Source organism: Accipiter gentilis, chromosome 2 (assembly GCF_929443795.1).
Source record: "Accipiter gentilis chromosome 2, bAccGen1.1, whole genome shotgun sequence".
In the NCBI taxonomy this organism is placed as follows: Eukaryota; Metazoa; Chordata; class Aves; order Accipitriformes; family Accipitridae; genus Astur; species Astur gentilis.
This window is the reverse complement of record NC_064881.1, coordinates 49,232,454-49,245,126: the sequence shown is the minus strand read 5'-3', so window position 1 is coordinate 49,245,126 and position 12,673 is coordinate 49,232,454. Positions and strand designations below refer to the sequence as shown.

Sequence of the window (12,673 nt, the reverse complement as noted above, 5' to 3'; positions counted from 1 at the left end):
AGATTGAAAAGGGATAAAATCAGATGGATGAGAAAATGGAAACAATGAGACAGTGTTGGTCAGCAGAACAGACAGTCATCTCATCAGTATCCTCTGTCATTAAAATGAATCCTCTCACTTTCATAAAGGTTATTATGGGAAGTATTTCCTTGTGCTGTACTCGAATCCATTTATTTCCAGCCTTGTCTGGAAATGCACTAATTTCCTTCACAATGTGGTGTGACAAGCCAATATATTATATTTCTATTTTGAAAAAAAGGAGAAGCAAGACAGGTTATCATGGCAATAAGGGTGGTTTTTTCCACCTTCACCATTGCCAACTTGTAATCACAAGGTAAAACCTGCCAGGAGCCTTCTCCTTTTGCATCTGCTGTTTGACAGTGCCCATCCCAATTCACAGTGCTCATGCTAAGACTGCACACAGCAATACAGCCCAACCCCCGAAATCTCCAGGGCTGATTGCATACTGAAAGCCACGTGCTTTGTGCCTGTCAGGTCTGTTGGTGCTTGCTTTACACAAGATGGACTTAAAATGAAGACAAGTTTTAGTCTAAGAAGAAAAAGGGATATGTTCTGAATCAGAAGGTAGGCGAAAAAGTTGTGAAAGAAAAGGTTAAAATAAGAGAAAAAAAAAATCAGAAGTGTATGTGAAATGGCTCTGTATCATGAACTGTCATTTAAGCTGCCCTGATCTGTAAGAAAAATGATAGTTTGGCAGAATATCACAAGAGATAAGTAAAAGGTAGACATTTTTTAAATTGAACCTGGAAGTAAAGGCAAAAGACCAACTCAGTAGCTGTCTGTTGGTTGTATTCTCAGATTTGAGCAGTATGACCACCTGCACTGTTTCCCTGTCGGCGCCCATCACAGCATTTCCACTCTGCAACACCACCTTAAAAACCATGCAGTGCCAGAATAGCCACTGAACATACCTCCTGTCACTTCCATCATTGTCACTTCCTTTTCGTCTTTTCACAGGGACCCCACATAGCTTATTAATAATGCAAGTGTGGTGTTTGCAATCTGCTTTTCTAAATGGCTTTGTTCTTCCTTTCCTTGTCAGTTTTGGGAGTCCTGCTGCTACAGTGAAATTTCCCAGTTCCAATGTATCTGTAAATGCATGCTCTGGAAAAGAGATGTTGGAGAAAGGGCGCTAGTGTCTGTCTCATTTCTGTCCTAAGGGTCCTAAAGGAAACAAAGGAGAAAATGGCAGCCCGGGACTCCCTGGCTTCGTAGGACCCAGAGGACCACCTGTAAGTATGTCTGAGGGTGGATTAGACCCACTAATTACCTGCTTTTAAATGTTGGGCTGATGAAGATAGAACATGGTCATCTTTAATTAGGTAAAAAACCATAACCAGGAGATCTGACAGATCCAGAAGCCATACACTTTTACTTCCAAAGGAAACTGGACTGCAAAAATATCATTTTTCATATAGACAAACATACATAATCTCATTTACTGAGCTGGTACCTGTCAGTCAGCCCTGATAATGTGTGCATTAATTGGACTGGTTCAATAGTCTTCTTAATATGGGTATGGGGTATTTAAGTTCTCAGGCTATATCTCTGTGTGAACCCCAGAAGGGCTAAATTTTAAGTGCTGATAATAATATAGGTATTTCTCATATTTGCTGTTCAAGGAAAATTCCTTTGTTACCAGCAACAGATGTACATTGCAATTAAAGCATTCATATATCTCCCAAAGTGATCTAAAATAATATCTATAAATGTGAAAATGTCATGGCCTTGAAATCCAATATCTTTAGCCATTCCAAGATAAGTAAAATACGTTACATTCCACTAAAAGGATGGAAAAAGTAAATGTTAGTTAAATATTTTTGTTTCTAGCTCTGTTGTGACTTAAAATGAGGTTTGAAAGGTTTTCATGTGAATCTAGCAGAGCTGAATCTTCCACAGGATGATTCTTTTTTCCCTTTTTTTTTTTTTTTTTTTTTTTTTTTTTTTTTTTTAATTGGAATGGGAGTTTCATGATGAAAAGAGGAGAAGAAAATATTTCTCTGGAAAATTAATTTAAAGCTGCAAACGTGGTGGCCATTTAAAACTAAAGTGGCCCTAAGGAATAGTCGAGTGAGTCTGATGCTGCCTAATTCAGAGCTGATGGGATTACACGTCTGTGATTAGTTATGTTACTCATGCGTACATGCGTAGATGCTAGCACTGTCAAAGATGTTATATGTGTTTCCAGGTTGTGGGAAAAATACCACCTGCACGCACACATTATAGATATGATCATGTGTGTGGATTGTAAATAGACTATAAAGATGAATCCTTCCATTCATGATATGGGAAAGCGGGCAGAATTTTAGCAATAACTAGTTTAATGTCTGTTTTGCTTTATCAGTGAGCTTCAGGACTGCAGTGACCTTTTTTTCATTGAAATGCTAAAATGCAAAATTGTATTGCCTAATTATGACATTATAAATGCACAGTATAGAAAAAAAAATAATCCTAATAAGGTGCTTGTTCAAATTGAGGTTATTTATTATAGTTCTGAAATACAGGCAAGCTTTCAGGCTCAAACTTGCTTTATCACTGGCTCTGCATCCATTATCTCAGCTGGTGTAGTACAAGATGGTACCTCTACTTAAAAAAGGTACTTCCCTTACATCTTTAGACTGCTATGGGTATAACGTTGACACTATTTAAACTAAACAAGCCTAAGTAAAGTGTACGAAGCTTTGTGAAATGTCTGTAAGAAAAAGGAATAAAATGTATTGAAAGCAGGAACACACTTTCAATGAAACATCTGTCTTGCTCTCAGCTGGTTTGTTAGAAATGACTTCATGTTATTTACATTTACACGGTATGCAGCTTTGTTAAACAATGCTTTCTATATAGTCGGATGCGTCTTTCCAGGAATGACCTACAGCAGTAGGATAAGGATAAATTGTCCAAACCTGCTGTTGTGTAGCAGAAAACTTGGGCTCTAAACAGAAGACAAGACTCGTGGTTATTAGGTAGGGTCTTCCTTCCAACTCATTGCAGTGTGGTGCTAAATTCATTCTCTGTATCTCTCAGGGAGAACCAGGAGAGAAAGGTCCTCCCGGAAAAGAGGTGAGTTAAATTCCCAGTTGTTTCAAAGTAGGGCTGATGTCTTGGTGAAAAAAAACATTAAGGATGCTACCTGAGTTGCAACAAATTCATTTTTTTCTTGACTTGTTGATATTTGAGAGCAAACAGCTCTCGGAAATCTGTGGGACTGACGAGGAAACAAATTTTCCCCAGGTCACAAGTATCATTGCAGAGGCATGCGCTTTATTATTTACTGTTATAATGGATAGTTCTTTAATGCTCAGCCTTATTTTGTTGCAGGGTGCACCAGGGAAACCAGGTGAAATTGGCTCCAAAGGAGAGAGGGTAGGTTGGAGAATATTATTAGTTATTTCATTACGCTGAAATAAAGAGGGTTGTTTTGAGTTAGGGGCTGGGGGAAGGGTCATTCAAGAATGAAGCGTGGCCTGTAGAGATCTGCCGTGCTTCCCACCCTCCCAGACCTCTCTTTAATCATTCTCTGTCAGTAATAATTTGTGGATCATTTGTAATGCACCAGATGTTGTATTCAGTAACTGCCAGCTCAGCTGTTTGTGTTTCGCTGTGCTTGGAAATCAGAAGTTTGCCTCTTATTTTGTGGTGGTAATGTCAGGTTTTTTCACTTAGGGAGAGCCTGGCATCAAAGGCGAAAAAGGCCCTCAAGGAGAAAAGGGCCCTCCAGGTGATCCTGGGATACCTGGTCATAAAGGCCATCCAGGACTGATGGGTCCCCATGGACCCCCAGGAGACACTGGGCAAGTTGGACCTCCTGGTCCTCCAGGACAGCCAGGATTTCCAGGACCAAGGGTAAGATTGCCAGAGAAGGGCTTTGTACAGTAATTTTACTGCCACGGTGTGTGATCAGAACAGTACCTAAGATTACACTAAGGCTGATAGAAACCAGAGCAAGTGTGTGTTTTAATGGGGAGGCAGCGTTTTTACCTCTTGATACATAAAAAGGCGACCTATAGCATATCTCAGGGAAGTGTTGTGGAAGTGTTGGATTGAATTTCAGGAGACCTGAGCAATCCAGACGTATAGCCAGGGTGGCCAGTCCCTGATACCTTATACCCCTAAAAGCCTAAATCTGGTCATATGACTGTGGCCATGGGTCTGGAGTCTGAAAAAGCTTCTTTCTATAAGGGTGTTAATGTGTAGCATTTCATAGAGTTCTTATTGCCTTCCTCTGCTGCTGGTTGTTATGAGAGACAAAATGCTGAGCCATGGAAAGGTCACTGCTCTATTCCTGGAAATCCTGGAGTCAGCTCATCAGAATTCATGAAATCCTATTTTTGTTTAATATTCTGGGTTTTTTTTCCTAACGGGAAACAATCTCGCTACTGAGAGTGCCTGAGGGTAATGTATGTAGAAGAATGAGAAAAACTACCAACACTAGTGAAGCCACTATGCCCATCCTGAGGATGAATTTGAGATTACCTCGGAGGGAAATAAACAGTGAAATAATCTCGGATGTAAAAGCTGGGTAAATTTTAGACAAAACATTTCTTTATGTGTCACAACAACACAGAGACTGATGAAATCCAGTGATGATTATGGAGACTTAATGAAACTAACAGGGTTAAAACTTGAAAAGATAATTTGTAAGCCTTCAAAGTATGTTCCACAATCATGGTTGCTTACTGGGATATTCACTAAGAGCCGTCACAAATGGTTAGTACTTAATGACAAAATTGTTTCTTTTGTCACCAACTAACACATCTTTTTCTCATGCGAAATTTGTGTTGGGAAGAAGGCAGCAAATAGACCAACTCTGTACTTATCAGTAATGCCATTGGTTAAAATTGAAATATCTCTTAGCTATTTAATAAAATCTACATTTCTTAATGAAGAATAACTTCTGATTCTGAAGAAGTCATGAGGTTTTCATAAACATAGAGGGCAGAGACTGCATCCTTGTATGTTGAAAGGGTAGGTGTGAGGGAAAAGCCACACTTTCATGCAAATAGTTCATACACAAAAGAATGCAGTCTTCAGGTTGACCAGAAGTATTTTCAAAACTGGCAGAAATTCAAAGAATAATGTTAGCCAAGTGAAACATCTCACTTTATGATTTACAAAGGACAGCATTTCATCTTGGTTCAAAATGGTTTATTTTTGAAATATAGCTACATTTTTTCTTTTGAGTTTATATGAAGACACGAGTCTGGTTCCCCTAAAACCACTTTTTTCATTTTCATGGAAAGCCACAGCCTAAAAAATTCTCCTTCTACCTACCAAAACTGCTTTCATCATTTTTTCAGTTGCATCATCCGGAGTTGTTCACATAGCTTTGAGTTTTGACAGCTATTACAGTTGTTCAACAGCAAGGTCACACAAAAGAGCTGAGAGAGGAGATTCCCCTGGAGGCTGGGTAGGGGACCAAGGCCAGGCAGCCACATCCCCTGTCTCCATTAAACAGCGTGAAATCAGGCAGAACCTTGTACATGTTTGGAAGAATGGGTATCACATCTGTAAACTGGCTTCTGCTCCCTGAGATAAGGTTTGTTGGCAGGCAATGCATCCAGTATGAGTATTTATAGCAAGCCTAGATACCCACCTTAACTACCCTGGGGGCACGCATGCTTCTTTCTGCAAGGAAATGTGCAATGCTGAAAAACGAGGTAGGCTTTCCACTATGATCTAGTAGGGCGGAGAATGTCTCCTGATTTGATTTCTACTACTTCTCCTATGAGTTGTGTAGGAGGGAGATTTTCTCAGTGTCCCAACTGCGCCCTCTGACCAGGATCCCTGCTTACACTGTTAAGCCCATGGCTTGCCAGCAGGTTGGGAATTGTGGATGTTTTGAGTCCCTTTACATTCTTCTTTCAGGCAGTCCCTGCAGCCCTGTGTATGCTGTAAGTGACGAAATGCAACCCACTAAACCCATTGTGGAGGGTTTAATTTGCAGGTCCCCTGGCTGTGATTATTATGTCTTGTTATTGCTGTGATTATTACTCTCTAGGGGGAGCCCCCATCTCTAGAGACTTTGAGAAGGCTCATCCAAGAGGAGTTAGCCAAGCAGCTAGACGGTATGTAATCATCTTGGGGAAGCTGGAAGATATATCTGAGAATATGAAAGGTACTTTCCATAGATGTGGTGGGACCTGAACCTCTCCTGCTTATGGAAGGCAATGTTGCAATAAGCCTTCCTGGAAGGACGAATGTGTAAAATGAAATGCACTTAGCAAGCTGTACTGTTCCCTAAGCTTGATGTTCCCAGCAATAGCACAAGGGCTTTCTCCCTTCTTCAACCCAAGGCCATTCGTTGCCTGTGGTAAGGACCTTATGGCTTTTTGCTACCAGAACAGCTTTGCTGCAGACTCATTCCTGCAGATGCCTGAGCTGACATGAGAAGATACAAATTGCAACAGATTACTTTGGGGCTCTAGAAGAGAAAGTAATCAGAGCAGGACGTAAACTTGCTTTTAAGGTCCCAGCTGGAGAAGAAATGTTCCTGATTTCTGGCTGTGGCATTTGATAGTCATCAGTATAAGAGGGAGCGGGGTGTCTGTGGGCTGCTGGTTCTCTTGAAGCACGTGAACTGCAGACCAATACTGACCCCATTTACAGTGAAATGCCGAGCTGTAGTGCTTCTTCTCACACAGCTCTTGGAGTAGCTGACACATAGCTGCAGGTATTTTCTTCCATGCTAAAGATCATGGTTCAATGGGGTGATTTATTTGAAGGATTTTTTTTTACACACTCTCAAACTTCAAATTCCATGCCAATCTAAAAGCATTCAAGATTTTGGATCAATGACAAGAAGATAGAAAACCCTTCTCCTTCTATTCTGTAGGATGTTTTTGTGATGCTGAGTATGTCTTAAGAGCTCTCTAGGCTGTTCAGGGTCTTAATATGGAAGTGGCAAGCAATGTGCCTGCTTGGAAATTGGAGAATGTGCTGACGCAGGGAGCTGCCTTAGTTAGTTTCTGACTTCACAGCCAGAGATGAGTACATTAGCTTTAACTTCACATGTGTAACAGCCCAGAACAAGAAAAGTAAGCTTTCTTCCTACAGAGCAGCCATGTAGCTTCTTGCTCTGTGTAGCAGAAGCAGTGGAAGTAGGCTCTGCTTTTCAGAGCAGCAATGATTCCAGTTTGACAGAAATCCACCAGCTGCACAGCTAAAGGAAAGGACATTTCAGATCCTTGGTGGACAACGAACAGAGGATGAGAGAAGTGTTTAGGATTAAGTATGAAATTTAGAAGTTTAAAGCTACTGAGAAATGAGGTTTAAATAATTTAAGAGAGGGTCAGGAAGGTACCATTATGGTTTATGGGGAAGGATTGTGTGGGGACAACAAATGGGTGGCCCTGAAAAATTGATCTGTGACAATACTTGGACCTTAACTGGGCCACTGGTTCTGGGTCTCCATCTCGTGGAGCACTGACCTTCTAGTCTAACAAATCCATTTCCCTCTCTTCACAGTGAAGTTAGCCTATCTCCTGGCTCAGATACAGCCGGCACATGTAAAAGCGTCCCATGGCAGACCAGGACCTCCTGGTCCCCCTGGGAAGGAAGGACTCCCAGGAAGAACTGGCCCTCCAGGAGAGCCTGGCCGGCCCGGACAGACTGGCTCTGAAGGCCCACCTGGACCAATTGGTCCCAAAGGTGAGTGGAACTTGGTGTGTTTAGGCAGTCCAGTAAAGGGATGTGTCCACCACACTTTGGTGTCCACCTCTGCTGTTAGCATCTAAGTGGTCCTCAAAATGCATACGTTAAAAGCAGTCTCAGTCTGTTGAACCAGAGGTTGTAAATGTGACCAGCAATTGCTGGAGTGTTCCATCTCTGGCCAGAATCGGATGAGGGCAAGTCTTTATTCCCACTTAACGTCCCATCTCAGAGGACTGGCCAGAATTAGGAACTGTTTTTAGCAAATATATTGGCTTCAGTGTGAATTCTTTAGTTCTATAGATAATGTTCATCGGTTCATTATTTTTCTTTCCCTCTATACAGGAGAAAGAGGAGCAAAGGGTGAGAAAGGAGACACTGGTATTGGCCAACGAGGGGAAGTAGGTCCTCCAGGAATTCCAGGTGTGTTTATTCAGAACACCCCACAAAACACATCACTCAGAACTGCTGCAAGGACACAGGTCTCTGCCATATTAGATAGACGATCAGGATACATAAATATGGCATATACAATTTCTGTAGAAAGTGGCCCAAAGGGAAGAAATACACCACTAGCATTATATCTGGCCACCTTTGTTTCTTCAGCCTGGTTGACAGGTATAATGATCCATCTCAGTAACAGCTAGGTTAACTGACCTTTGCGACAAATCCAAAGTGAAGCTTCAATTACTAGATACACCGTGAAGTGTCCTATCTGCATTTGCCAGAATCTTGTTGAGACCAAGCTGAACGCAGAGGTCCAGGCAGCTTCAGATGTTATAAAGGTCATACCCAACACCTATGCCTCAGGCATACAGCTCATGCTTTACCTTTGCTGACAAAGAAGCAGCAAATACATTTTGTTTCTAATTTGAAATTAGGAGCCATTGAACAAATTTTGCCTTCACGCTGCTTTGTTCAGGGGAGGAAACTAATGGGAAGCCTTCATAACTCCATGGTCTGCATTTGGCATATTGGCCCTGCATTGCCTTAAAATAACAATGGACCCACCATGCTTTGTACCAATGGGTTATCTCCCAAAGATGTCTCTTGCCTTAAGCTTTCGCATCCTCACCTCCTCTCTATGAGGACTACATGTCATTATCTGGGTCATGCAGCTGCACAACTTCAATGTGGTGATTGAGGAAGAGCAGCCCAAGAATGCCATAGGGGGTGAAAATCTTTCTTTCAGAGAAGACACACTTGTCACATCCTTGTAGATGCATACAAGCCAGACCCAAGTCTGTGGAAGCTGATGCCTGCATCCCAGTTTGGCAGCAAAACTATCTCCTGTGATGTTATACTGCTGAGCACTGCACCCTGGGGGTGTCACTCACCAAGGACATTCTGTTTTTATTTTAGGCCTCCCAGGGGAGCCTGGCTATGCCAAAGATGGGATGCCAGGACCACCCGGCCCTCAGGGAGAAGCTGGTGTGCCTGGTCTCACGGGTCCACAGGGACCTCCAGGAGCCAATGGACAGTGTGACCCTACTCAGTGTGCTTACTATGCAAGCCTGGCTGCCAGACCTGCCAACGTGAAAGGGCCCTAGCATGCAGGGAGTATCCCCAGACTTGTTTTTAAAACTTGAATTCATCACACCTGCCAAGAGCTCTCAGATGTCTTCAGTTGTGTTTCTTTCATGGGAGGCCTTCTAAAGCCAACAAATGCTGCCGGTCGGTCAGATTATTTTTATGAATTATAATAATTATTATTATTATTATTATCTTTGATGTGATATGTGAACTTGGTTTTGTTTTCTCTAACATCAGGGCATATTACAACATTAAAAATAAGTGGTTTTTTCCTCTTTTGAAGAGCATACAGTATCGATGCATTGTGTAGCTGTTTATGCAAAACCATTCCAGTGCCAAAATTTTTGTCTGTTATCTGGTTAATGCTTTCCAAAGCTTTACCCGTCACCCTTGAACTGAAATAAAATCCTGCACTGTGCAGTCCCGGGCATTACCGGTGAGACACAGGCTAATCGCAGGATTATTGGTGCTATCTGCCATCCACATGGAGGGGAGGAAGGCAAAGCCATGCCAAAGCTGGGGAACAGGTCTCCAGTACATTCAGCTCACAATGGACAGACAGTTATGAACAGCCAATGTGTGTTTTCCAGAAATACCCTAATAAATTTAATGTTCTTTTGCCCATAACTGAATCTGTATCCTATAGGAGCTACTTTTTATGGGACCATGGGGGATCTCACAGTAAGGCCTGAAGAGTCCACAGGGATGACCTAAACCTTCTCACTGCTCCCTGTGCAAGAACTTCAGTACTCGGAGGGTTTGGTCCTACCAGATGGAGCTTAACTTCCTTCTGTCAGGGAGATGCCTCTGCAAAAAGCTGCAATGCTGTCCTCCATTGGCTCAGGGATGCCAAATCCCTTTTTCGTTGATAGCGCACACACAGCTCCCTACCACTGCTTCACCCAAAAATCAGCCAGAACAGCAGACAAGATCACCTGGCATTAAAAATCTCAGGAAGCCAAATGTGACCCAACTTCACCGTTTTGGATGATTCACTATGATTGTAAGTTGACAGCGTCGTGTTTTAGAGTGCAGGTGAGAAGTTGCGGGCTGGTCTAGGAGAAGGTTGGTCTCTGCTGAAAGGGTCAGAACAAAGAGGTCTTCAGAAACCCCGAGGAAATTTTGTTTGAGGGTGAAAGCAAACAGTCAGACACTGTCCCTTTTCCCCTATCGACTAATTGCCAAAATGAACTTGAGAATGCAAAGAGAAAGTAAAGAGGGGATGGAGTCTGAAAAGACCTTCACAGTAGGCCATTTGTGAGTTTAACTCTCTGACCAAGACAATACCACCCACAGAGGTGTGGATCTGAGAGGCGATCAGGCCTCGGACATACGTGGCAGCCAGCAAAGCAGCTGTGTTTTCAAAACTCTTCTGCACAAAGCAGTTTGTATTGAGAGATGGGAGTAATGAACCTGACACAGGCACTAAGTGTTGAATGTGTCTGGAAATCTCATCAGGTCTTTTGTAGATGGAAAATAGGCACCCAGCCCTGCTGGCACCTTCACTGTATGGCATGGTGCTTCCAAGCTGGCTAAGCCAAGCATAAGCCACAGCTGTCCATAACCACCCCGGAATCAGACCCCACTGCTAAAGCCCAGAGATAACCATTTGCCAGCCTTGGAGTCTTTTTCTCACCCAGTAGCAGATAAAATTTGCCTCTTCTTTACTGAAAAACGAAATTAAATAACATGTTCAAATGCCAGGGTTAAACAAAGTCTTTACTGTGTAGCTCTCAGTGGTGCTATTTTTGCTTTTTCTTATGCAAATAAACTCTTTGATTTGATTTTACTGTGTTTCTTGCTATGGAAAAACCAATCAAAGTGAAAATATCGTGAAGGGAAAAGCTTACACTTTTAAGTAACTCTCAATGGTATATCTGTTACTGTACTGCATCTTAGGTCAGCTTGCTATATTTCAGTATTAAGCAAGCATGTTGATCACATTGTATTTAACAGCACCATTTTTCCTAGTCCAGACTGAGTTGAGATTTCATCCCTCCAGTGGTGAAGCGGAACAGGTTTTCTACACAAGAGGGAGATACCTCCCAACGTGGCACGAGGTATCATTTTGAATAAATGCGATTGCAATGAGTAGGTTTTATGGGGGTCAAACATGTTAACTGGGCCATGTTAATATGACATTTAATTCCTGTCATGACGCTGACTTCTCAGCCTCTGTAGATTGTCTCTTATCATGTGTGTCTGCATGTGCCACGCATGGCGTAGACTTTAATACACTGCAGTGCACTGTGCAAAAGGTAGATACATAATGATGTTCTGTTAAACAAATTTCAGGGTCTTTCAAGCCTGTGAGATCATAGAATAGTTTGGGTTGGAAGGGACATTTAGAGCTCATATATTCCAACCCCCAATGGGTGAGATGGTGCCATAGTATCTACTTGAAGGAGATCTAGGGCTTTTTTTGCATAACCCTTTCATTTGAATGTCTGTTGGAGCCATTGCCAAAAGTCTGTGTTAGGAACATGAGAGACACACCTGTATCTTTAATTGCAATTAAAAGAACTGCATGGGTTAGGCACACGCTATGGCTCTGCAGCTTCTCCACCTGGAAAAGGGGATGCAGCCTAATTCCCTTTGCTCCAGCATATTCCCTAGCATATGGTTGTCTGTTCAGTCTGTTCCTGGAGACACCCCAGACTGTCTCTGTGCCCTGAATTCAGTGGGTGCCACTTCCCTGCTTTTTCTTAAATCTCATTTTCTCTCCAGCCAGTTAAATGGCATTTACCAAGCATCATCTGCTGGTAGTGAGAGGAGTACGAGACACATGCTGCAGACCCAGATCAAGACCTGTGCTTATAGCCACTCAGTTTCTGTGGGTATAGTCATCAAAGGGAGGTTTCTATAGCTGCCACCTCTTACAGAAGCAAGCCCTATGTAAATGTGCTTAAAAAGTCACCTGCAGTAAAAAGTAAGAGAGGAGGGTGTATTTGCAGGATTTCTGCCCTGCAAGCTCATACACCAGAAGCTGCAACAGTTTTTGCCTCTCAGTCTGTTCATGGGTATTTGCCATCTTTGGAAACGTGGCCTGAGATTACTTTCCAAATTAGATCTGCCATCTGGGCAGACAGTAAACCTACAGGTACAGCCCTGGGCATGGTCAGAAGCTGCCCTCCAGAAAATGCAGATGCCTCTGTGCCCAAGCAGGTGACTGAATGTGCTAGAAGTTGACAAGCAGACGTGTGTTGTCTGTCCAGCATCTTGCAAGGTGACCATGCAGGCAGGAGGTGGCAGGTAGGACAGGGACAGTGCTGATGGCCTCTCCTCTAACTGCTCTTGGATAAGGGAGAGCTGTGGCTTTTGCATCTCAAGTGTTCCTGTCTCTGCAACAAAGTGGTTGGTACATCACCCTAAAGTCTGTTCAGTGAGTCTGAGGTTTAAACCCAGGAGTACGCTGATATTTTTGTTGGATTTTTTTTTTTTTTTTTTTGCCTGGTCCTGTTGTAAGAGAGGATAT

General features: G+C 42.6%; 1 protein-coding gene across 6 annotated transcripts in view; it reads left to right on the top strand.

Moving 5' to 3' along the window:
• Positions 1 to 10,975, top strand: part of COL22A1 (collagen type XXII alpha 1 chain) — a 263,481-nt gene extending 252,506 nt beyond the window's left edge. For 5 of the 6 annotated variants that reach the window (XM_049819464.1, XM_049819483.1, XM_049819493.1 and 2 more), the window contains 8 exons: positions 1,182 to 1,253; positions 3,043 to 3,078; positions 3,337 to 3,381; positions 3,682 to 3,861; positions 6,017 to 6,083; positions 7,483 to 7,665; positions 8,011 to 8,088; positions 9,028 to 10,975. In XM_049819464.1, the coding sequence (XP_049675421.1) occupies positions 1,182 to 1,253; positions 3,043 to 3,078; positions 3,337 to 3,381; positions 3,682 to 3,861; positions 6,017 to 6,083; positions 7,483 to 7,665; positions 8,011 to 8,088; positions 9,028 to 9,215 (849 nt within the window). In that variant the 3' untranslated portion in view covers positions 9,216 to 10,975. Of the gene's footprint in view, positions 1 to 1,181; positions 1,254 to 3,042; positions 3,079 to 3,336; positions 3,382 to 3,681; positions 3,862 to 6,016; positions 6,084 to 7,482; positions 7,666 to 8,010; positions 8,089 to 9,027 lie in introns of those variants that run through there. The other variant, XM_049819502.1, reaches the window with a different exon arrangement.
• Positions 10,976 to 12,673: the final 1,698 nt, after the last annotated feature.